This window comes from Balaenoptera physalus (genome assembly GCF_965194825.1).
Source record: "Balaenoptera physalus genome assembly, chromosome: 11".
In the NCBI taxonomy this organism is placed as follows: Eukaryota; Metazoa; Chordata; class Mammalia; order Artiodactyla; family Balaenopteridae; genus Balaenoptera; species Balaenoptera physalus.
In genome coordinates this window covers 396,750-421,974 of record NC_138896.1, presented here as the reverse complement: position 1 = coordinate 421,974, position 25,225 = coordinate 396,750, and the positions used below count along the sequence as shown (strand labels likewise).

Below are 25,225 nucleotides of genomic sequence, written 5' to 3'. Positions count from 1 at the left end.
TATGGCTTTATAATATTTGTTAATGCAGATGTACCATTTTTTAATTTTTATGATTTTAACTTCTTCCTGCTGGTTATTTTCGTTGTTGTTACTGAGAGGGGAAGATAGTCTTTGGTCACATTTCTTACTTCCTCACAGTGGATTCTTAGAAGTGGAATTACAACTCCAAAGACTCCTGGTGGAGTTTGCCAGATTGCTTTCCAGAAGCCGGTCTCACCACATTTGGCCATCATCACTGATTATAGTTTCTAATTTGATAGGTAAACATACTCTTTCATGGTATTTTCATCTGTATGCCTTTCCCTGCTTGGTAGGTTAACACTTTTTCATATGCTCGTTGACTGTTTACAGAGTTTTGCGTTCTAAGTGTGCACACCAAGTTTACCACAAATCCTTAATTCTTTGAGACCTTTGAGAAAGGAAAACCAGAGCTATATGGTTAATAAACCTTAGCTTATAATTTTATTGCGGTAGCTGTAATTACATAATTCCAAGGAATTTTTTTTTACATATATTTTAACCTGTGCCAGTCTTTTAAAAGGAATTATCTGATTTTAGAGTTTGGATAATTACAGATTTTTGACAGACTCAGGAATGTAGTCATAATGGCCATTAAAGTCTGGCATTAAATGCTTGATTGAGGTTTTATTTGAAGCCCCTAAATCTCTTTCAGGTATTCCAACATGGAGGTGGAGAAAGGACAGGTTTTTTGTTATTTTTTTTAAAATATGTCCAGGGAAGGTCCTTTACAGCAATCAATTTTAAAGGTATTTGAGTCACTTGAACCATGGGTACCATATTTTACATATTCGATTATTTTTAGCTTAATTGTATATAATTCTTTTTTTTGCTGCTCTTTTTATTTATTTATTCTAGTTAAAACTTTGTTTTTTAATACAACTTTTAAAAGTTAAACTCCATTTACACTTATTACAAAATACTGGCTCTATTCCCCGTGTTGTACAGTGTATACTTGAGCCTATCTTAACACCCAGTAGTTTGTACCTCTCCCCCCGCCCCCACTGGTAACCACTAGTTTGTTCTCTATATCTGTGAGTCTGTTTCTTTTTTGTTTCAGTCACTAGTTTGTTGTCTTTTTTTAGATTCCCCATATAGGTGATATCATCCGGTATTTGTCTGACTTATTTCACTAAGCATAATGCCCTCCAGGTCCATCCGTGTTGCTGCAAATGGTAGAATTTCATTCTTTTTATGGCTGAGTAGTATTCCATTGTATACAGAGACCACATCTTCTTTCTCCATTCATCTGTCAGCGGGCACTTGGGTGCTCTCAAGTCTTGGCCGTTATACGTAGTGCTGCTGTTTTTTCACATAGAAGATGTTGTTTCAGAGATGAGAGAGAAGCTCAAAGTCTGTTTGGAAAGTTGGGGACGTGCAGGGTGTAAGTGAGTAAAACCACTGGTTCACCACTTGGGCAGGATGTGGGGTCCGAAGTCAAAACCTTGAACCCTGGCAGATAAAATTCAACCACTGGAGTTGTCTTTCACCCCACCCCTCTTCCCAGTTCTGTCCTCACGCTGGCACTCCGGGCCCTCCTCAGTCTCATCTCATCTACTCCTTCCGTCCCTTTGTCAGTGGTGCCCGTGATCTTTAACCTGCAGGCCGTTCCTAGGCTTCGGATCTGTTTCCTATGAGACGTCTTCGCTGGAAGTTCCTCTGGGATATCAGGTCATTGTGTCCAAACCAAAATGGCCCTCCTCCTTCATGCCAGCCCCTTTCTGTGCGCCCTGTCTCAGTCGGCCAGCTGGGCCCTGGGGGTGTTCTGGCCTCCGTCTCTCGTGACGGGTGATGAGCCGCCCTCTGAATCCGTCTCCACCCCTCTGGTTGCTCTTCCTGCTCAGGCCCGGCCCTTCATGCGCCGACCACTGTGCTTTCGCAGGAGCCTCCCTCCCTGGCGCTCTGTGCCCTAAGTCCCTTCGCTCTGCATCATCCTTCAACTCCCGTCTCAGATACAGGTGTCTCGTCCCACAGAGAGCCTCCTGTGGCGTGGCCCTGCCCTGCCCTGTTCTCCCAAAGCACGCACGGGTGAGGGCCTCTGCTCTTCTTGGATGCTTCCTTCAGAGGCTGGAATCGCATTTGACACCTCGCTTTGTGACTAGTTGAATGTTGGTTTGCTTCTTTTCTCGACTAAATTCTTTTCACATATTTCTGTATGAAATGTTTTATCCCTACAGAGGAATAGCTCTTGTGTAGATAGATGTGAATTAGAAGAAATTGCAGCTGAAGAAATGCAGTATCGTGATCAGGACCCTCGGTGCACATTTGCATCACCTCCCTCCCCTTGTAGAGAGTCACTTCTGCATTTCGTGGTTCCTAATTAACACGTTGTTTACTATTACCTGTTTCTGAGTTTTAAATAGCATCAGTGGGATCATAGGCATGCATTTTTCTGTGACTCCTCTTTCTACTCAGTACTGTTTTTGAGGTTTATCCATGTTGCTGCATCTAGGTTATGCTAATTTGTAAAATAAATTAGAGTGTCTCCTTTTTTCTTCTTCTGAGAGTTTATATAGAGTTGGAATTATAGTATTTGTTATCTGAATATTTAGAAGAATTCTGGTAAAACTTTCTGGGGCTGTATTTTCTTTGTGAGACAGTTTTTAATGACTGGTTCATTTTCTTTAATGGTTAAAGAACCACTCAGGCTTTCCGTTTCCTCTTGTTAATTTGGGTCATCTGTATTTTTCTTGGACTTTGTCCATTTTGCCTAAATTTTCAAATGTATTGGCATAAAACTGTTTTATAATAGTTCCATATTCTTGCAATCTCAACTGCATCTACAGTTTTGACCCCCTTTTATACTTAATGTTGCATGCTTAATATTTTAGTCTTTCTTTCGATTAGCTTTGCCAGAGTCTTTTCAAGAACCAACCTCTGTCTTCACTGATCTCTCTTCACATCCTTGTTTTCTGAGGCAGTAACTTGGGTGCTGAGCTTAATTGTTTTGTTTACACAGCTCACTGATTCCAAACCTTTCTCCTTTTTCATATGAACATTTAAGGCTATGTATTTCCCTCTCTCTAGTGGTGTGCCACATGCTAACACATGGTGTTCTTATTGTTCACTTTGTATTTTCTAATTTTAATTGTGTGTTTTCCTTTGACACACCAGTATGTAGAGGGGTGATTTTAAATTTCCAAATTGAGGGAGCAGTTAGTTTCCATATTGGGAGTTAGTTTTTTCTTTGTTAGAGATTTCTGACTTAAGTGTTCTGATGTCAGAATATCATGTTTTTAACTTTGTTGAAACTTGCTTTGCAGATGATACATGGTGAGTTTTCTGAAATATTCTACCTCGCTTGAAAAGATTGTCCTTCAGTTTTGAATACCACGTTCTGTTTGTGTCTGTTAGACCAAGTGTGTGAATTGTTCATATTTGTTCCTTTTGTTTGTTTGTGTGGTCTTTAATTTGTCCATTACTGAGAAAGATGTAGTACAGTCTCTCTTTGGCTACTTTTTAGATATTTTCTTCACCTCTAGCATTCTGTAGTTCAACTATGATGTGTCTCTTGGTATGACTTTTTTTTTTTTTTTTTTTTGCCTTTTTCCCTTGACTCTGATTGATACTTTTAAGCAGTCCTGGAAAATTCTCAGCCATTACCTCGTCAAAAATTCTCCCCTGTTCACTCTTTTCTCCCTTCAAGAATTCCTGTTGGATCATATCAGACCTTATATTCTCCATGTCTCTTACCTTCTTCTTTCATGTTTTTTCCCTCATCTTTAAATCCTCTGTAATGATTAGGAATATTTCTTCAGCTCTCTCTTCTCATCCACTGCTGCTTCTGTTATGTTTAAAGTTGTTTTTCATTTCCAGAAACTCTTTTTGGTTTTTGTTACTAAGTCAGGAAAAACGATTAACTTACTCTGGAATAGTACAATTTGAAACATTATACCAGTGTAGGAGATGGTGGTGGTAAAGTGCTTTCCAGTGGCCCTCAGATGGTTCTGTGTAGGTGGCCACGTCAGCTGCAAGGTATAGTCAAGTAAACGGAGAGGGATTTTTGCAGTCAGGTGAAGCCTGATTAATGGGATGTGAGCTGGTTAACTTGATTATAAAAAAATTCACAGAAAACGAACAGTTGGGGAATATATAGATATAATCAGTCACAGGTTAGAACCACGGCAGAAGGAAGATGAGGAGAAATGGCTCCCGACAGCAAGTCCTAGGTGGTCCTTCTGTGTCAGAGTGACAGCATGTCCTGTCATATCACAGCTTGCTTTTTTGTTTTAATAGTGCCACCTCTACTAGGGATTAAAGGTTTATTTTTTAAAATTAACTATTTACTTGGCATTTATTTTGTCCACATTTGACAAGTTATGGTTCAGTAACATGAAGGAATGTCAATTCACTGTCCAGCCATCTGTTTGTAAAGAATTAAAAATATATTAATTTGACTGAAACTAGTAATCCAGATTCACTTGCATAGAGATTCTGCTTATAGTTTGATGAGTTTATTTCTATAGAGCTGGCTCAGTTAAATGTACTCTTTCTGTCATCTTTGAAATGAAAATAACAGGGCTTTTTTCCTGCTATTTTTTTCTCAGAAACTTTTTTTTTTTTTAGAAGTATTCCTTCCAAAAAGTTTTTAAAATAGTAAACCAGAAAATTTAAGTTGGAAACATTAAATCACAACAATGAAATGATTTTACGTTTTGTTAACTATTTTGAGTGAGCTACAGACCCCTGTGTAGACACCGGGGAAGCAGGGCATCCGCCATCCGCGTTTTGTTCCTGGACGTGCCCCCCCGTGACCACATGTGACATCAGAGCACCTTGACCTGCACGTTGCTGCCGAAGAGAGAGCTGGTAGATCATCACAAGCCTCTAAAATGCTGCCTCCTAACACGCTCTGTATTTCTCCACGTTATTACTGGCTGTTGAACTACAGTTGACCTTGAACTACGTATGCACTGGGGTTAGGGTGCTGACCCTCCACCCAGTCGCGTAACTTAGAGTCAGCCCTCCGTATCCACCCTCCCTGTCTGCGGGTTCGTACAGTACGGTAGTATTTACTACCGAAAAAAATCCACATATCCGTGGACCTGCACAGCTCAAACCTGTGTGAGAACACCTATTTCTGATTACATAACTGTTGAACTAGCACCCTTTTTTCCCCTTTTCCATTAGAGACGGCTGGCCTGGAAGCCGTCCGGCCCCACCTTCCCTGAGAAGCTTTTCAGCCCCTTAGCAGTGCCCTGGTCACTCTTGCTCCCTCTGCTTCCTTGTCAGCCACATTCTGTGAACATTGTCTTTCGAATGTTTTCTCGTCTGTCTGCCCTACTGGACTGTGGTTTCCTTCCTAACAGAGTTTTTTTTCACGTAACTTTCATCCATCACTCTCAGGTGGTGGGTTCGTGATAGACAGACCCCATCCTTGCATTTCAAATACGGTCAAGTGAACTCAGCTGACATCTGTGCTTCTCAGATGGTATGAACAGGGCATTTGAAAAATAATAATCATAGCTGCTAGCATTTATTATGCTTTTTTTTTAAATTTATTTATTTTATTTTTATTTATTTTTGGCTGCGTTGGGTCTTTATTGCTGCAGGCAGGCTTTCTCTAGTTGCAGAGAGCGGGGGCTACTCTTCATTGCGGTGGCTTCTCTTGTTGTCGAGCACGGGCTCTAGAGTGCAGGCTCAGTAGTTGTGGCACACGGGCTTAGTTGCTCCGCGGCATGTGGGACCTTCCCGGACCAGGGCTCGAACCTGTGTCCCCTGCACTGGCAGGCAGATTCTTAACCGCTGTGCCACCAGGGAAGCCCTCATTATGTATTTTAAATGTGCAACACAAGGCTCATAAATTTATCATTTCGAATCCTCACAAAAAAATGTATGAGGTGAGTATCGTTGATTCTCATTGTTTCATTTGCCTGGTACCTATCTGTGCATACATTTATTTTCAACGTTTTTTCTTAAATTGAGGTATACTTTATGTACAGTAAAACATACAAATCTTAAGTGTATATAGATTGGTGACTTTTTGCACAGTACCCACCACCCAGATCAAAATATAAAATGTTCTCCTTGTGCCAGTCCCGTGCAGTGGGACACCTGCATGGGCACCCCTCTCTCCACTGTCTGACTTCTGTCTGCACAGGTTAGTTTCACCGTTTCTTGAACTTCATGTAAAGTGGAACCGTACAATTTGTAGTCTTCTGTGTCTGGCTGCTGTTGCTCAGACCTAATCATTTCTGAGATTCAGCCAAATTGTGTGTCTATTACTAATTTATTTCTTTTATTGCAGAGTTTAGGTAACATATTTTGCTTACTTATTCTTGGTAATGGGCTTTGGGTTGTTTCCAGTTTTACGTCTTTATGAATAAAGTTGCTGTGGGCACTGCTGTAAAAGTCTTTCTGTGGACATTTGTACTCTCTTATCTTACATATATACCTAGAAGTGGAATTGCTGGTCATGGAATAAGTTGATAGAACCTCTGAGCATTCCCAAGTGGGGATCTCCTTTACACTCAGCCAGCAGCGTGTGCGTGTCCAGGTGCCCCACTTGCTCACTACCACTTCACATTCTGTTTTATTTTAGCCCATCTCCTGGCTTTCGTTGACGTTCCCTGATAAACAGTGATGTTAAGCATCTTTCTTATGCATTTAGCTGTTCATATTCAGGTACTTTCTTTTGAAGTGCCTGTTCAGTTCACTTGTTCATTTGTTAATTGGGTTGTTTACCTTTCTATTAGTGATGTTAGAAATCTGTGTATATCTTTGTCAGATATATATTCTTTGAGTAGAAATTTTAAATTTTGATGAGGTTTATCTACTTTTAAAAATGTTTAGTGCCTTTCATATCCTGTCAGAATCTTTACCTGCTCCAGTGTCCTGAATTTCTTTTTCCCAGAGGCTTTGTAGTTTTAACTGTTATCTTCAGGGAGATGATCTGTCTCTTACTGAGTATTACATTGTGTTCATTATTACTGTAATTATACATATAGTATGATAGCTTTATAGTATGCATTGAAAGGACAGTTGTGCTCTTTTTTCCTGGTATCTTTTCTTGCTGTATTGTATGGTCTACGACCTCTATGGCCTCTAGTGCCGGCCCCGACCCTGCACTCCCCAGATTCTCACTCCTCCCATGTTGAGGGCTCGGCCCACTCCCTCTGCAAGTCCTTGGCCCCTGGGTGCTGGTGAGACCAGGCATGGACACACAGGGCTGACACTGACCCGCTCTTCCAGCAAGAACTAGTTCATGTGGGCTGACCTTCTTGTGAAGATGGCCCCTGGTCTATACAGAAGATTAATTCTTATCTTGTTACACAGCTGCACTAGAGTGGTCCTTATTACTGAAAGTAAAATAAAAATCTTGCCTTTTTGTAGGAAGTTGGTAAAAACTGTTAAAATCTACTGAAGTATTTATTTACATTGTTTTACTTTTTTCTTCACCCTCAAGCAGACAGCTCATAATTACTCTTATTTGTGTTTGTAGGTTAGCATGGCCTCACTGAAAGAGTTGGACCAAAGACTCTTTGAAAACTACATTGAATTGAAGGCAGACCCCATCGTTGGCTCCTTAGAACCTGGAATTTACGCAGGCTACTTCGACTGGAAGGACTGCCTGCCCCCAACAGGTGGGTGGTTTGAGGTTACTGAAGTCTCCAGATGCATCCGGAGGGGTAAATACGGATTTCCTTTTCTCAATACAAGCTTAAGATGCTTTTCTTTTTATTCCCATTTTTTTTTCATATTTACTGAGGGGTTGATATAAATTTTTATTAGCTTACCCATTTTTTGATAGCTTGGGGTTATTAGTACTTAAAATGGTTAAAGATATTCTTAAATTCCAGAGAATAATTAATTACACCTCATAATGTGTGATCATCTCAGTAACGCACACTTGCTTCCTATGATATTTCTTTACTGCATAGAAATAATAGACTGTGAGTGACAGTTTTATGCAATGACCTTGCAACCTTCATCAAAAAATTTACTTAAGACGTTTGGTCATTTCTTTGGAAGACCCAATTACTGATGCCAAAAAGGTGAAAGATACAAGGAAAACGTATGGGAGTAAGATTATTATAATAATTTAGCAAAGAAAATTCACCTGGAGAAGGATGACTGACAGTTCCAGTATTATCATTTTGACATCAAATGAAAGTCACTTAAATCACTTCCTAATACATATTTTAGAACTAACTATTGCTTGTTGAATGAAATAAACTTTTTGATTGATCAAATAGTTGTTTCTTTGTATGAAGTACTGTAGAATACATAAAGCCAAGCAACCTACTGACATCGTTATGTCGATGTAGCGTGACGTGGAAGTGGTTCTGTTCATATTAGATGTCGGTTCTTCGAGGCGAGTGTGGCTGTACCGGTGACCTGCTGGCAGGTTGTTACCTTCATTCTTTCAACTAATCGTTGTGACCACCTGTCATTTTTGTTGTGTGATGCTTTTATTAGATGGTGATAACATTGTTTATTCTTTAATACCTTTGGTTTTTATTGTTATTTTTCATATTAGGGGTAACGATACAGTGATGCCAAAATTCTAAGTTAAGAGCCAGAATCATTAAATCAGTAATATTTTATGTGACTGCAGGTATTTAATTCCTGAAATCACCTTCATTATAGACATACGAGCCTTCTGCCTACGGCTGACCATAATTGATCTTATTCCTGTCACGCCATTACTCTTGTGTACCCATGTTTTTCTCTATCCAAACTGGATTACAGTTCACATCCCAAATATATCCTTTTACAGTTTAAGTCAGAGCCTATCAGTAACTTGCTTAAAATTTTTGCAGCATCTTCCTGCTCACTCGCGGTAAAATCCGCAGAGCGGGCAGCGCTGAGTCCGGCACCCGCCCCCTGCGGCCCCTCCAGCCGCCTCCAGCACACTGGGCCTCTTGTGGCCCAGACTTCCCACATCCTCCCCCAGGGCCTTCCCTTTGCTTAGACAGTAATTCTCCCTCATGCATCCTTTTGTCCTCAGGCCTCTACTTAAATATCAGGACACCAGCCATCCACCCTGCAGAGGTGACACGGCCAGTGGAGAGTAGGCATGGCATTTTAGATTTAACCGTGGGAATTACGTGTATTTTATGTGTAAGATAATTATCTACAAGGGAGAAGGCTGTACGTGTGGTTCCAGCACCTGCCTTTATGTTGGTTGAGCTTCTTAAAGCCAAATCCGTGAGGTCGTGGGTAGTGGTCAGTTATCCAAGGTGGGTGATGAAATGCACCTTCTGTGTAAGCCGGGTTCCTGACTCCACGTGAACAGACCTCTGGAACTTTTGAACTCAGCAGCCTCTGGAACTTTTGATCTACCATCCTTTTCAAAACTCTCGGGCTAGATGACTTTGGGAGTTTCAATATCTTGGACTTTAGGAAGGTAACATATTATGTTATATTCCCGATAGAGATCCCTGCAGAGAAATAGGTGAATATTAGATTAGGAGTGATAACAAGATCCTTATCAGTTCAGGTGAGACATGCCACCACAAAAGTTTAGCACGAATTTGCAAATTCACAAACAGAGGATCTTGCCTCCCAGGTTCTCTGTCTCCCTTGTCTAGACTCCTGCATGGTGCGTGGTGCCTGCTCGTGAAGATTTGTTCAGTAACTGGGGACCCCTTGCAGCTCCCACGGAGCCATGCCCGTGTCCTCGCTGCCCCCCCCCCACCGCCTCACTCCCAGCGGGCCCGCACCTGCTCCGCTCGGGGCCCCCTCCCACTCAGGCGCTTTCCCAGGAAGCTCCCCTGTGTGAGCGGGGCTGTTTGGGGTCCTTTTAATCTCTTGTAACTCTTCAGTACACAAACGTAATAGATGCATTTCTGTATCTGTTTTTTATTCCCCTGTTTTGGGGAAATTTTTAAACAAAGATGTGAGGAGATTCCTTTCACGTTCCCAGACTTCCCGTCATTTAAGTGTTTTATAGAGCAGTGACTGAGAGGCTCAGAATTCCACGGACCAGATCGCAGAATGTTTCCAGTGAAACCTCCCCATTTTCTCCCCAGGGGAGCAGTGCCCAGCAGTCAGCTGTGGCCCGTGCTTGGCCCCGGCCTCTGCAGACCAGCCTGGTTACTGCTTCCCTCGGGGGCCTCTCTCCTCCCCGCGACATGTGCGAATTCCCCCACAGGGCCCGCTGCGCCAAGCTCTGGGGCGGTTAACCAGTCCCCAGTTCGCAAATGAAGGCGTCGTTATACAGCAGGCCCTGCGCACGCGCACACATGTGTGCGCACACTCGCACATACGTATGTGCACATGCACATCCTAAACGTTTTAACTCCTTGCAAACAGTTTCAGTCATTTGTGTGCCTATAACACCTGTGCCTCGCCTATGATTGTCACTTAACACTCACTACCATTTCCATTTTCTAAAGTTCAAGTGTCCTAAGACAGACAAATTACTTATTACCTCCTGAGGGTTGGGGAGGGGTGGCTAGGACATCAGGCACTGAACCCTAAGCTCTGGTCCCCCTAACTGTACTCACAGCCCCGTCACACTCCTCTTTACAGCCCAGCTTCAGAAAGTCGGCTGAGTGGTTCCTCAGGGATTCCATGTGAGGTCCCATGTCCTCTCGTGTCCTCCCGACATCTCCGGCACCCCGTGACTCCACCTCTGTGCCGTGGCTGGATCCGTGGACATGCTCGCTTTTGTGCTCCGTGATCGGAATGCTCCCGGGCTGCTCCCTCTCCCCGGGAGAGACGGCCCTCCGGCGGCCCCTGTGGTGCCACTGCTGGTGGGCGGCCCTCAGTCTCCTTCCCCTGCCTAGCCTTGCACCCTGGCGTCCCCAGGACGCTGGCTTCCTCTGGGCTTGCTAGCCTTTCCTCGGACTCTGCGTGGTTTCCTCCACTGGCAGGAGTGGCTGGTGCCTCCAGTGTCCACGTCTGCAGGCTGATCTCTGCTCTGAGCTTCAGGTCTCCCTCCCGCGTAGACAAATGCACTCCCCCAGGACGTTCCGCGCCCTCCTCACCAGCCAGCTCAGCCGGGGCTCCCGCTCCTCTCTGTGCCCTGGTTCTGTGGCCACCACCCTCAGCTCCTACCAGGACGCCCCGTGTCGCCTGAGCCCGCACCTGTCTGCCTGTTTGCCAGGCCCGCCCGCCGCTCCCCTGCTCAACCCTCAGGCCACCCCTCACCTCCAGCTCAGACCTACCCTCTGGGGCGGGCGCTGCCGCTGTTGTCCTGCTCCCTGCCCTTCCTGTGCCTCCTCCGGGGGCTTCCCTGCCCCCCCCCCCATGCCACCGGCCTTCTCTTGAGTCCTGCACGTCGGCGGTCACTGTGCCCCCGGCTCCTGTGCTGCGAGCTGAGGGTGGGAGTTCACAGGTTACAGCCTCAGTTTATCTTCCGAGTACTTGCTCTGTGGTTCACAGTGATTTTTCTCGGTTGTTTTTCCAATAGGAAAGTAAATCGCGATGTTCTCGTTTCCATTAATCTCCTTGTTCACTTTTTAATAAATAGTACACAGTGGGTGTTCGTATTTGTTTAACTGAAGTGAGCATGTTATAGCACTTGCCTCCTGTGGAAGCTTCGTGCAATCCCTAAATCTCGAGCAATTGCGTTTGAATTAAAACATGCGTGCCAGGGATACCTGACACGTGAGCAGTTCTGCGCAGCGCCGCTGTGCTCTTCAGGGACAGTTGAGGTGTGTTTTGCTCAATCCTTGTGAGGACGAGGGTGTGGGAAGGGCAGTGCCAGGCTCTTAGGGTCTTGGGTCCCACTGCCTCCAGGTGGGTGACTGACTCAGACTGTCCAGATACTGCCTTGAAGGGACCTGGGGTCCTTTCTCTGCCACTTCCCATCTTCCCAGCCCTCAGCGTGAGTGATGATGGATACAAAATGATGTCATCATTATCGGGGCCACTTTTTATACAAAATTAAGCTTCTGCTGGCCTTGTGGCATTGAGGCCTGTGCCTCTGTCTTTCAGATAAACTTCCTGAGCAGACGCACACACCACTGCTTTGTCAGCCATTCATTTACCATTTCTCTGGTTCCAAAGCCTCTTAGAAATTGTTGGTTTTGGTTTCACTTTTATAAACTGTATTTAGTTCTCTTCTTGGTGTAGCTTTGACTTCGTGATCCCCAACTGAACCTCAGTCTCGCATAGTCATATAGTGATTTTTAGTTTCTTTAAAGATGACTGAAGTTTTGAGACCTCGTGTAAGGTGAACAGCCAAAATAGTTTGACTTCAGTCTTCCAAAATAATTTCAATTAACAACTTTAGTGTTATCTTTAGAATTTTCATCTCCAAAATTTCATCCAAAACTGAATTTTACAAATCACGTAGGTAACGGATTGTTTATTGCTGTAGTTAGCAATAAATTTAGTTTCTGATACTGTTTGTGGTGATTTTTTTTTTAAAAAATCCTGTTGATTAATTTCACGATTCAAGAAGAGATATTCGTTAAAGCCATAGCTATGCTTTTTTAACCTGACAGTTGGATATTTAAATTATCACCTCTTTATTTGTATATATGTCAGGAAAGATTATTCTGGTTAGTTCTGAGTCACTTAACTGACTGTGTCGTTATTCTTATCTGCAGTTATTAAGAGCTCTGAGTATTTGCATTTGATAGGTTTTAGCTAAATTGAGACTAGTCTTAGTCTTCATTTATGGATACACATGGAAGTTCATATCTTTAAAACATATTAAATAAGAAAAACAATCTTTCTTAAAATTTTCTCTTAAATATTGGTGTTCTATCTAAAAGGCATTTAAGTTTACATATATTCCTAAAGATACTTAATAAATGAATTTAAAATTAACCATTTTTATAAAGGTAAAGTACTTAACTGATTTTTAACTCAAAAGACTTTTTTATTAATTGTAGTCATTGACATTATCAGGAGGAGGGAAGACATTTATGTCATCGGTGATGGGAGTGAGTGGAGTGCCGGGTGTTAGCGTGGGCGGCCGACTGCTTGTGTGGGACGCCTGGAACCGGAGCAGAACGAGTTCCACGTCAATCATGTGTCAGATCCAGTGTTTGGAATACTGAGACTACTTACTCAAAGTCTGTAATAAAACGTTCCTCTCATGGGCAGATAGAGAATTTGCTTTTCATTCACAAATTCAGCCAGTATTATCAAGTCTGTTACATCCGAGGCACTCTACACGTTTCCCGAGTTGTTCCTGCTTCCCAGGTTAAAATGTGGTAGCGAAGCTGAGGATGGTGCTGCGTGTGAGGTGAGGTGGTGGCTCTGACCCGGGGGGGTTGGGATGCACCCGTGTCCCCCTCAGTCGTGTGGCCTGCTCCCAGTGGCACCAAGGGGAGCAGGGCGGGACTCAGGAGGGACCAGCGCTGCTCCCCGCCCTGCTGGGGAGCCCTGGCACCAGCACCCCCAGGGCAGCTCCCGAGACCACGTCGTAACCTTGGCGTCTGTACCTGTGGTGTGTGCTTCTCTGTTTGTTATGGGGTGGTTGGCGGTATGTGTGAGGGCAGGTGTTCTGGTGAAAAAGATCACAGCATGGGGTGGCAAAAAAACTAAAATAGATCCGTCGTTCTCTTGTGATTTTTATATCCATTTATTTTTTTAAATTATATCATCTTGGAGGCCTTGAGATTTTTTTTTTATCCTTTAAAGTTAAAATCCAGTGCGTTATTGGGGGAGGAGGGAATGTGAAAAATAACTTCTGTGCTGTTCATTGACCGTCTAATCATCTCTTATTTTCTTTAAGTTATCATCGTTTCTTTGCAGTTACCTAAAGAAAATATATTTCCACGGCCATGCGAAGAGTATCTTGATGGGTTATTGTATGTTTTCTTCCCCCAACACTTTTCTCCTAATACTCTTGTGATTTTAACGGGATCCTTGTATTTCAGCGAGCTAATTGCACTTACCTCTAACTAATCGCACTTGGTCAGCATGAAGAACGCTGAGGTAGTGGCCAGGCTGCCTGCCGTTTATCTCAGCAGATCAGCACCTCCATTTCAACATTCATCTCGTTAGTTGTTAGACTGTAACCACGCGTAGGGAAAATCTTTCTCTGAAAGTTCTCGGGGAGTTTACTAAATGCTGGAACAGGGCTGTTGCGATCCTGCTTTCTGGATCCTCCTGATAGATGAGTCGTCGTGTCCAGTATCAGGGAGGAGGGGAAAGAAGGGACTCTGGCCCCATCGCCACCTCCGCCTGCTCAGAGGGAAAGAAAGAAAAACACCGTCTGAATCTTGGGGCCTGGGGAATCCCGATGAATAACAGTCTTCTTCTCTGTCCAAATTTCGAACCGACTGAAGAATAAGACGCAAGAGTCAGTAGGTGAGAAGGCCGGTGCCGGAGGGTCAGAGTGAGAGCCCAGACCCCTTGCCCAGCCCCTCCGAGAAGCAGCCCCTCTGCCTGCCCGCCACCTCCCACAGGCAGGGGTAGCGAAGAAGCAGGGGACAAACCCCCATGCGCTGCTGGCCCCGCCAAAGGTGGACGAAGGCTGTCCCTCCCCCTGGGAAGCCCCACCCAAACCAGAAGGGCGGGGGGACGCCATTCTCCTTTAAAGCACCAGATGTGAACTTCCAGCGAGAGGTGGCTGGCTCTGGGTGTGCGGACAAGAGATAGGAGCTGATTTCAGCAAACAAAAAACTTGTTTTGTCCCATTAATAAACAAGGAAGCAGAATTACTTCAGAATCTAAATATTAATTCCTATTGCAAATAAAATAACCGCGGCCAGCAGTTCAAGGGTCAGTTACAGAGACGGTCTGTAGAAAAGGAGGGGACTCCAAGACGTCTTTCCCTCCGCAGCCCACAGCCCACCTCTGGTTTCTGGAGGGGGGGGGCCCAGCCCTCAGGCCCTCGCCCCCTCCCATGCTCCCCTTCAGCCCCACCCCACTGTCTCCAGGCCCCCAGGCCGCCCCCCCACCCCCGCTCCGTGTCCGCAGCCCTCGGTGGTGCCCAGCACAGGGAGATCCTTCCCTGACAGACTTGGTCCATCAGTTGGTTGGTGACTGTGAAACACCTTGGTGGAAATTACTCAAGCAAGTAAAATACTAATTTACAGTTTAGTTTTTACCCTGGTAGGTATTTTCAACAGAATGTCGGATTGAATTGTCTCTTAATTCAGCTAATGTTAAAGAAGAGAACTTTGGTTGATTACATAAGAAAACGGTTACCAAAAAGAACATGTGGACTACCCATTTAGAAATAATTAGAATATTATAAAATTTTATATCTATGTATAAAATGAGAAAATCCTAACACCAAAGGTCTCTGAATGTCATTTCACCTTTCCAGAATTATTCTGAAGACTGAGGCTTGCAGAATTCTGAGGGCGCCTTTACGAGCATCACATTCTTGGTGCTGTTTGTTGGACACTCTAGAAATCTCTTCTCGAATGTGGAACACAGGTGGTAACACCCAGTGACACGGCTGTCCTCTCGTGCCTGTCTTCCACAGGTTTCCTGCGCCCTGGTCATGGGGTACTTTGGCACCCTATCGCATCTGCTTCTCATCGAAACAGATGCCAGTCGCGCGAACTCCACCTTTGAAGAGAGACATCCAAGTCAGTAGTCTTTCCCGGTACTGAACTTCTCAGAAGGAGTAGTTTTATCAATTCCTTGGACTGTTTTTCTTAATTTCATTTAAAACATACTGTCGGGTAGATATTAATAAACTTGTATTTCATCTATTTATAAGAGAAAAGCAATTTTACATTTTTCAAAGGAGGATGGTCCTAGTCAGTCATCTTCTTTTAAATCACACTTTCATCATTTAACTTCACTTTTTTCCCAGCCATTTTCCCCTTTTTTATAAGCAGTTTCATGCATCAGTGTCAGTGCTGTGAAACCGTTTATACGATGCTTCGGACATGTGGTTACAGTTTGTCTGCCAAGCATTTTTCAGTAAAGCTAAATGTTGGCTCTGACGGTATTCAGTGTGAAATGTATTAACCTTGAGAGGACCTGTGGCCCTGCATACTTTCTTCATTGCTGTAGCTGTTGGAAGTATTTATTTTATTGTGTCTTAAACGGATAGCTTTTGGGCACCAGGGTAAACTAACGTGCTGTTTTGCGAAGGCCATTGTTTAAACTTATTTTGGACATTCCTAGACATTTATCACAATAGAGCAGGGAAGCGCAGCTCCTGACCTCATGGCAGCTTCAGCAGGGCCAGTCTTCTTCCCCCTCCTCCAGATGAAGGATCATTTCATCTACACACAGATCAGATAAGGACCGATTTCTTTAAAAACATAACCTCAGTATCATTATCAGATCTGGAAAAAATAATAATTCATTAATTTTAGCAAATACCCCGTCAGTGTCCAGCATTCTCGTAAGAGCTTTATTTTAGATACTTTGCTCAGACCAGGATTCTGTCGAGGTCTGTGTGTTGCTTTTACTTGCTGTGTCTCTTAAGTTTCTTTCTTTTTTCCTTCTCTAGGGCCCCCTCTTCAGCTTATTTGTTGACTAAATCAGGTGGTTCTATAGATATTCTCACTTTCTGGATTTTTCTTATTGTTTCCTCATGGTGTCATTTCACATGTTCCTCTGTCCCTTGTGTTTCCTATGAACTTGTGGTTAATAAAGAAGCTTTATCAGTTTCAGGTTCAATTTTGTTTTAATTTGTTTTCTGCCACCAGCAGGTCCATCACGTTTGATTGTCTCCCTGTTTGTGATGTTAAGATTGAAAACTGGATTCAAGCGTTATCAGCTTGCTCCACCCTTTAAAATTTTGTCATAAACTTGTCATCTAATGGTTTTAGCACCATGGGTAATTGTTGCCATGATCATGTTTCCTTAGAGATGGCAAACTAATGATTGGTAGCTGGAGCACGAAATTAAAAAATAAAAAGTTTCATCAACTATTTAGTTACTCTGAAGTACACTTCATACAGGAAAAGCAGGATAAATGTTTGCTTTTTCTCTTTATTTAGAGTTTTCAGAATAAGTTGGTTCCCTTGTGGTTTTTTTTTTTTAAAGGTGATGAGGAAGGTGTTTTTTAAATTTTTTAATTATCTTCATTAATTCATAGCTTGAGCATATTTCATGAGTTTCAATCCATTGCCATAGTCACTGTTGTTTTAATAATCAAGCTGTTCCCCCTCTGGCTGGGAGTGGCCCCCCATGGGCCCCGGGCCTTCCCTGCTTTCTGTGGTCCAGTTGTCCCACCCAGTGTGTGCCTTCTCCTCCCAGATGTGGAACCAGCCATTGGATGGGAATGAAGTGATATGAAATACGGGAAAACTTCCTCTCTCTTAACTTTCTTCTGCTCTTTCCACATTATGTCTCTGTCCTTCCTAGGGGCCCCCTGGCTTTTTTGTAATCCTTCTCACTCTTGTTAAATCGCACCCAAAAGTCCGTTGCTTGTCCATGATTGGACAAGCACCACCTTACCTGGTGGTTCTGTGTCCCACTGGTACCGTCGCTTCCCTTCAGGTCGCACCAGCTGGCCTGTTGCTTAACATCACATTCCTGCCCGTCGGCTCGTGGCGGGCTGCGTCCCCTCTGGCCGGTGAGGCCGTAGGAAAGCCGCATGGAGGCTCCGTAATTACGAGCGTGTGTCCTGTGGACAGTGTTCGGGATTGTGTTTCCTCACGTCACCTGACTTTGTTTGTCTAATTATGACCTAAGAGTCTTCTTCTAAAACTCATTTACACACTTCACAGCGGTGTGTGCTGTGGGAAACAGCAAGGTGACGGATACTCATATGTATCCTACCATTTTGGCGTTCCTTTCTTCATCCCAGCTATTTTATTCCCTGTGACCCTGGCTACCTTTGAGGTTAATGCTCACTCTGAACTTACAAGTATTTGTCTTCAGACAGTTCTGTGTGAGGAGTTCTAAAGGGCACTGGAGGGTCTGCCTTTGTTCTGGTCTCCGACTCGGGGCACCACCTGAGAGCCGGTGGAGGCCCGGTGCCCTAGCACAGTGAGCTGACAGCTGTGCCGGCCCCTCCGTTTGGCCACAGCCCAGCCAGCAAGCACACCGGCACCACGCTGGGGACACTGGCAGCTCGAGCGACAGGGCATTGGGCCGTCATTTTCGTGGGTTTAGCCTAGACGTTGTGGCTACGCTAACCTCCACCCTGATTCCTCCTCGGAGCCAAAGCCGTGGCTCGTGCTCCCCTGGTTCTGGTACAGAAGACGGCTGCAGAGCGCTGGTGAGCCTTCCTGCCTCTGCTCTCGGCATTAGCCGCAGGTTCTAGTGGAGTGCTGTTGCGGTCTCAGCGTTCGGATGGATGGGGTGCATTGGTAGCCTAGTGAGCAGACAACTCCGAACTGTTGCTTTAACCTGAAAATGGTGGCAAGTCTTCACTTTCCCAGTTACTTAAAACATTATTTATCACAATAGAAAGCTGAGGTTCAGATGATTCTAAATGTTGTATTTCGACTTCTTAACAAAAAAGTGCTTTGATGTATTAGTCAGTGGTTAACAGAATCTAAGGGATTCCTCCGCCACACTGACCGTCACGGCCTGGCCCGGGTCCTGTGCGCCCGGGGAGCGTCACGGCCTGAGCGTACCGCGCACCCAGAGCCTGCCAAGCTCGCTCTCGTCCAGGAGAGGAGGATGCGCGCCTTTGGGGCTCCGTGAGAAAACTGAACCGTAGAGCAGCCTCGGGACGCTTCACGTCCTCTAGCCTGTCCCGCCGGGGCTGGAAACGCCGTCTCTGTCTGTGTCTCTCCCAACGGCAGGCTAAAACGTCCATAACCATCTTCCCTTAATAACAAGCAGCAGAGGCCAACCACCCCTGACCACTCTGAGTGCAGCTTAACAGTCAGCCACTTTGATGGCTGCTTATTCTGCACATTCCGGTGGGAAACTTGTGAGTGTGTGTTTTTAAAACAATAATGTCTCAAATGTTTCCTGGGAGTCCACAGTAGAAAGGAGACCCCCAGGCCTGGAGGGGCTCAGAGACCTGCTTCCCTCCCCTAAAGCCGAGGACACTTGGTTGACAAAACTGGGGCTTGTCTCTCTGTGTCGTTTATCAGTGAAGGGATTCATCGGGCAAACCCCCCATCTCTCCACCGTGTAAACAGGCCAACGGTGGGACAGTTTGAGGCTAGGTGTTAGGTGACTGGAGGAAGACATCAGCAAAGCAGTTCCTCTCCCTAGGAGCAAATTAAAGGTAATGCGAATAAAATCTTCATGTTGTGCAGGAAGTTTACTTGGGATGTGAGTTTTCTTTTGGATCAATTTACTTCAATTTTCTGTTAATATCTCATACTAATAATCAAACTGTTTGAGTGACAACCAAGGTAGGTTCATGAACATGATGTATTTGAAAACGCATTTTTCATTTTTGCAGTTGCTGTCATTTCTGATTGGAAATGGTGTGACAGCCTGTGGTTACGGTAATAAGGACTTCAGGATTACACGTGGAATGCGTGTCAGTCTGAGCAGGTTTGTGTATTGAAGGAGTGTGATGATAGGCCTCGTGAAATCACAAAGACACCTTCAGAGACTTTAGATGTGATGGAAGTCAAAGGAATGAACATGCCTGCGCTGCACGGTCGGGTTGTATTAATGAAAAGAAAAATTGGTGTATATTCTTGGAGTTTTCTTTTTTCCCTTTGTGCTGTGGCTTTTTCATCTTATGCTAAGGAAAATAGGCGTGGAAACCCTTTCTTTGAACTAGAGCACGTGCTGCTTTGGGATATGTGGGCCACCGTCCAGCAAGACGGCACGTAAACTGCTGTGGACGGCGGGTGTGTGGTGGCACTCAGGGCCCTGCTCTCCTCGCCACGCGGGAAGACTGGCGGAGCCGCGGGGGCAACCGAGCATCTTGGCAGGGACCCAGCCCCACCCCAGGGCGCCGGGGTGGGTGTTTCTGCAGACAGCAGCCTCCACTGCAGCTCTGCCTGAGGTAGCCGAAGGCTGGAAGCGGCTCCAGAGCCCGCCCGCCCGCCAGCAGCGGGGTGGGTGCGTGAGCGTGATGTGCTCTTCCAGTCAAGGGAGACCCTCCCACACGAAACCAGGCCGTAACCTCGAGGGGAGCCGCAAACTGTGCCCCTCCTGTGGAGGTTCGTCCCTCTGCCTGTGTGAAAGCCAGCACCTTGCCCAGGGGAGGTGGCGGTCAGCTGGTGGTGCGCTGCCGCGGATGGGCGCGGCAGGGGCGGGGCGCGGGCGGGCCTGCCGCGTCTCCCTCGGGATGCTGGTCGCCTGCGTGTGCGGGGCACGCGCAGCATCGCGTCGTACGCAGCAGCTACGTGCTTCCCTACGTGTGAGTTCTACTTACTTTGAGAAGAGGAGAAAACCCCTGTTTGCAGACTTAAAAACCTCGACAGCAGAACGTCATGATTAGCAAGTATGGCCACTTGACACCTCTTCCAAACTCACATGTTTGTGCGGCGCTCTGTACTTTCTCAGCTCTGAAAGCCAGCTCAGACTCAGACCTTTAAATCGTTGATTTCAATTCAGAAATGCTTTTTGTGTGGTTAAATGTAAAGCTTAAAAAATTGACTGCGATGGACTGTTCATCAGAGTCCCCTTTTCCTCACCGGGAGGGGTGGTCCTGCACTGCCCGCGGAGGACAGGCGTGCCCCGTGGAGGCCGGGGCCCGAGGGCCACGTGGTCCCTGCTCTCCCTGCCCTGTGCTGAGGGGGGCCTCCGAGAGCTGAGACACCTGAGTGACCCCCTCCCCACAGCCCCATTGGCCTAAGACACTATTTTCCCTATTGGGCAGATTTTTTAAACTTGGAGAGTAAGAAAAGTCTGTGGCTTGTTCAGAGCAGTACAGCTGTGTCTTCAGCCCAGTTCCGTCTCCACAGTCTAACTTCGTCTTCTGACTGGAGAGGTGCGGGGGGTGAGGAAATGGGTCAGACCAGAGGGGCGACAGTACCGTGTAACTTTGTATGTCCTACCGTTTGTAAATAGTTGGATTAGAAAGCGCTTTCCGCCTTCCTCTGTCTGAGGTGCATCTTCCTCTCTGCCAAGCGCGGCCCACCGACCCCAGCCTCCCGGGCTCCCCGGCTGCAGAGACGGGCAGAGGCTGCCAGGAGGCCGGGGCGTGTCCGGCCTGCCTTTCCCTGGACCAGCAGTGGCTGATTCGGGACCATCTCAAAGCATCGCAGGCTTGGGAGATTCATAGTCATGAATGATAAAGATACTGGGAAGAATAAAGGATTGCGTTCATCTTGGGATAAAGAATCTGCACAAACCTGTTACCGGGCCCTAAGCAACGAATTCAGTAGAGTGGTAACAGCAAGCTTTGGCAGTGAAGATGGAAGAGCAGCTGAGTAATTGTCAGTAAAATTTTCAAGAGAAAAAATGATATGGATCTGAGATGTTGGAGTGAAGATTTTGCTCTAGAGTCAGAGAAACAACATCCTGTCAATGAAGGGAGCCCCCTGTGGCTTTGCAGACATCCCTGCGGGAGTCTGGGAGCCGGGCTCGCCCAGGGGTGCAAGCTGATGTCTCCCCGGCCTCCACCTGCTGCCCCGCCTGCTGGGTCTCCATCGCTCCCGCAGGTGCGGGCCAGGCCTGTGGGTCCCTCCCTCACAATTAGGCTTCTCCAAGTGCTGACTTAGAAAACCCATTATTGTGTAAATGAAGACTAAAATCCAAGTTAACTCTTGGCTTTCCTGTTTTTTCTGCCTTCCATTTTATTCCAACTCCACTGTTTTTGATTCCAAGGTCTTTCCTTTGGTTCAGTGGCAGAAACTTACCCTAATTGGATTTCGCTTCTCCCTCTGTGGGTGGAGCCCTGTACTGAGACCGGGACTCGGTGCTCTGCTCCACCTTGATGGCTCCAGCGTCAGAGGCGGGGCTGCTCGGGGCCGAGCCACCTGCAGCGGCCACGCGTGTCCATCCACGGCCACGGGCTAAGTAGTGGGGCCGCAGTCCCGAACCAAGCTGTCGGGCTCCAGAGCCACGTTCTTCGGCCTGGCTTCTCTCATAAGCATTTATTAAGTTTGATTCCACTGAAGTAATTCTTGGGGGAAATACTCCTAGAGATTTTGAAATTTGAAGCTATCAGTACTACAGACCTTTATGGAGTATTATATACAACTGTAGCACCTCACAGTGTGAAACACATTTGCATACGTAGAATGAGTTCTGCTTTCTTGTCACTTTCACTTTTCTAACTGAAGTTGCCTTCTAATGAAAACAATTTTTCTCTGCCAAAAGAAGAAATTGAAACAAAGGAATTTGATTTATGTTCATGTTAAATCAAATTTTTATACCTTTAAGTCTAAAATTCAGTGTATCAATGTTGAAACTGATATTTCATGCTAAATGTATAAAGTGTTCTGTAATATTTTAGGTTAGTATAATTCATAGACTACATAATTCATGTAGTTTTACACATCAGACTTTAACTTTGAAGTGGGAGAGGTTGTGATTTCCTTACCCATATTGGACTCTTCAAAGCTCCTTGTCTCTGAAGTTTATGAAGGCTAAACTCTTACGAATATAAATCCTTTCTTACAAATGGTAAAAATAAGCCATGAAATAATTTTACTGTTATTTTCACTGCTGGTGATATTTTGTCTTCATAGGGAAAAGTTTTCTTATTCATATTTAAAAGCTAGGAGATACATTAATTAAAGCAAAAAAAAAAAAAAAAGGATTCTGAGAAGGAAAATAGAAAACTGTAGAGGCCATGTCATTCGTTCATATACTACACGTGAAGGGTGTCCTTTCCACCCCAGTTATTCATTTAAAAATCCTATACATGTCAGAAGACATTTATCAATTTAGAAAAGGTCATTAATTTAAGAAAGCACGAACTAAAACATAAAGACTTGGACCTAAAAGCCCGTTCTCTGTTCCAACAAAAGCTGATTTTGTTGCAGAATGTTCAGGCCTTTTTAATCTGTCCAACAGTATTGATACCATTCTGGTTGCCTTTTTTTTAATAGGCAGTAATTTCAATAATGTATCTTCACACTGTAATTGAATAGATAATTTACTTGAAAAAAAAAATACCCCAAAGTTCTTTCATGTAGTGTTTCAGTTTGACCAAAAAAAAAGTACACTGTGGGATATTTATAGTATTTTTCAATCTATTTTTATCTGTAGACTAGGACTGGTAACTGATTTAGGGCATAAGGGTTAAAAACAGGAAATGTGGTTTATAAAGTAGGTAGTATCTCCAGAGTTTCCAGAGTTAGATTGCTTTTATTACTGACTGAGTATTGTGTTTCAAAACAACATGAGGCAGGGCACCTTGAGACTAGTCTGTGTTTGGAGGATGTGACAGGAAATGCTTCGGAGGAAAGCTTGTGTTCCTGGTACAGGTCAGGGGGGTACCTGTGTTTTCTGTACATGCACTGTCTTTCTGTCCAGCTCTTTCTCAGATACTCTTTATACAGTCAGATTGAGTATAAATCTTGTGCAACACAGTAAATTTCCTTTGACCTTTGCATTTCGCTTGAATTTTTCTTCTAGTGTTTTTAATGGAAAGTTTTGTCATCGTCATAGTTGAGGAGCATGTATTATGGTTATTATTAATTATAGTAATTAGAGAATCCAAGTTAAGAAAGTAAAAAGGCATGAAGAAGCAGGGGTTTAATCTTGAATAGCCTTTTCAATGACAGGTTGGCAGGACCAGTCAAAACCCAAAACCTTTGACTCAGCAGTTCCACTTCTACAAGGTGTCTTAAGTCAGTTATTCTACGAGAATACAAGGTCTGTTACGGTTGTGTCATTTTTTATGATGGTTGATACTGAAAGGCAACAGGACTGTCGAGTGGTAGGAGAGTAAGTTATGAATAAATAGAATAAAGTGAAAAATAAAACAAATAAATCAGAATAAATAAGAAGATAAGTACCTTATAGCAGATCTGTGCTGTAGAATACCAGGCAGCCATTGAAAACTATAAGGTCAGTGTGTGCACACTGGCATGGAAGAGTGTGTGTGGTACATCATGGAAGGAAGCAAGCAAGTTTCAAGAAAAGAATGTGTACTGTAATCTCATTTCTTAGGGAAAAAATTTATATTCGTTGGAAAACATCTGGAAGAATACACACCAAACTAGGGAGAAGGATAAAGGGAAAGCTTATTGGGCTTGTATTTGTTATTAGGAAACTTACACTTCTGTATCTTAATTCCTTACAATGAGCAATTAATTTTTTCAAAATAAATTAAGAATGTAGGCTTGATCAATTCAAAATTGTTCACTGTTCTGTTCTTTAATGTGGACATTCTCTCGAGAGGTCTGCCTAGCAGTTTGCCAACTATTATTAGAAGACTCACATCTGCCTGTGTAACACTTTTTAATGGAATGAGCATTTTCCCATACTTCAAGGAAAACCTGAAGTTTCAGTGAATTAACTGGCTTTCCAGCCAGGCTTTAAATCCACGTCGTTCTGTGTCCCCGTGTGCGTCAGCTGTTACAGGCTGTAGCTGGGATTGGCACATGGGAGCGCTGCTTCCTTTCCGCCTGTCGGGGCGATTTCTCCACAGACAGCGCTGAGGGTTCTCATCACACAGAAGCCCTCTGTTTTATTGCTGCCAGACAGTTCTGTTTCAGGCACTTGCTTTCTTGGGGGCTACTTCAGAGATGAAGTGAGGCTGTCTCCTGTGGAAGGTGGCCATGTTTTCCAATCTGGGTGCGTCCCCAGTGGTGTGTAAGCCCTGTGAGGAGGGGGCCTTTGTTTTTCGTGGGTTCGTTCTTGCGGTCACTCCGTGTCCCCAGCACATGGAAGAGTCTGGCATGTAATAGTAATAGGCACTCAGTAAAAATTTTACTAGTTATTCCAAAATTAAGTGTCCTCCCTATTTGATTAAAACAAGTAACTGACAAATAGAGCAAGAAAAGAGACTTCTTTTCCACTTCGTTGTATGAAAAACAAGACCATTGTTGGCAAAGATGTTCTGAGGTCCAGGCCCCCTTACGAGAAGCCCACCCTGCGAGGGGCCCAGAGGCTCTTGCCCAGAAGCGCTGGGCTCTGCCCTCTCCGTGGGGAATTCCCACCTGGGCCACTGGGTGAACTGCCCAGTGACGGCCTGGACTGATGCTGCGTGGTTGGGGGCACTTTTTTGGTCAAATATCATGACACATCCTAATTTCACGTTCAGAGCGTCGAGGAGATAATATTGTGAATACTTAGAAGCTGCTCTCATTCTGTGTCTAAATAACATGGGAAGCTGTGGGGCAGGAACCTTCCTACAAACACTTAACTACTGCATCACAGTAAAGTCGCTCTTGTCGGTTTGCTTTATTCTTCCTGTGCACGTGCTCGCGTTGCAGCTAGTCCCGTCAAGTCAGCGTTCATGACCCGCTGCCGTTGAAGCCGAAGCTGAAGGCAGCACATTTGCTGAGTGTTCATACGTTCTGATAAGCCGAGCGTCTTCCTAGGTATCTGGCACAGTGCG

At 44.8% G+C, this 25,225-nt stretch overlaps 1 protein-coding gene and 1 long non-coding RNA gene across 7 annotated transcripts in view; both read left to right on the top strand.

Annotated features, from left to right (window-relative positions):
• Positions 1–25,225, top strand: part of EXOC2 (exocyst complex component 2) — a 155,590-nt gene that overhangs the window by 114,057 nt on the left and 16,308 nt on the right. For 3 of the 6 annotated variants that reach the window (XM_082414831.1, XM_082414832.1, XM_082414833.1), the window contains exon 23: positions 7,460–7,601. In XM_082414831.1, coding sequence (XP_082270957.1) covers positions 7,460–7,601 — 142 coding nt within the window. Of the gene's footprint in view, positions 1–7,459; positions 7,602–15,361; positions 19,452–25,225 lie in introns of those variants that run through there. The other 3 variants (XM_082414836.1, XM_082414835.1, XM_082414834.1) reach the window with 3 other exon arrangements.
• On the top strand, positions 10,127–14,588 carry LOC309638640. The gene is made up of 2 exons (XR_014251229.1): positions 10,127–13,165; positions 13,678–14,588. It is a non-coding gene; the product is annotated as an uncharacterized lncRNA (long non-coding RNA).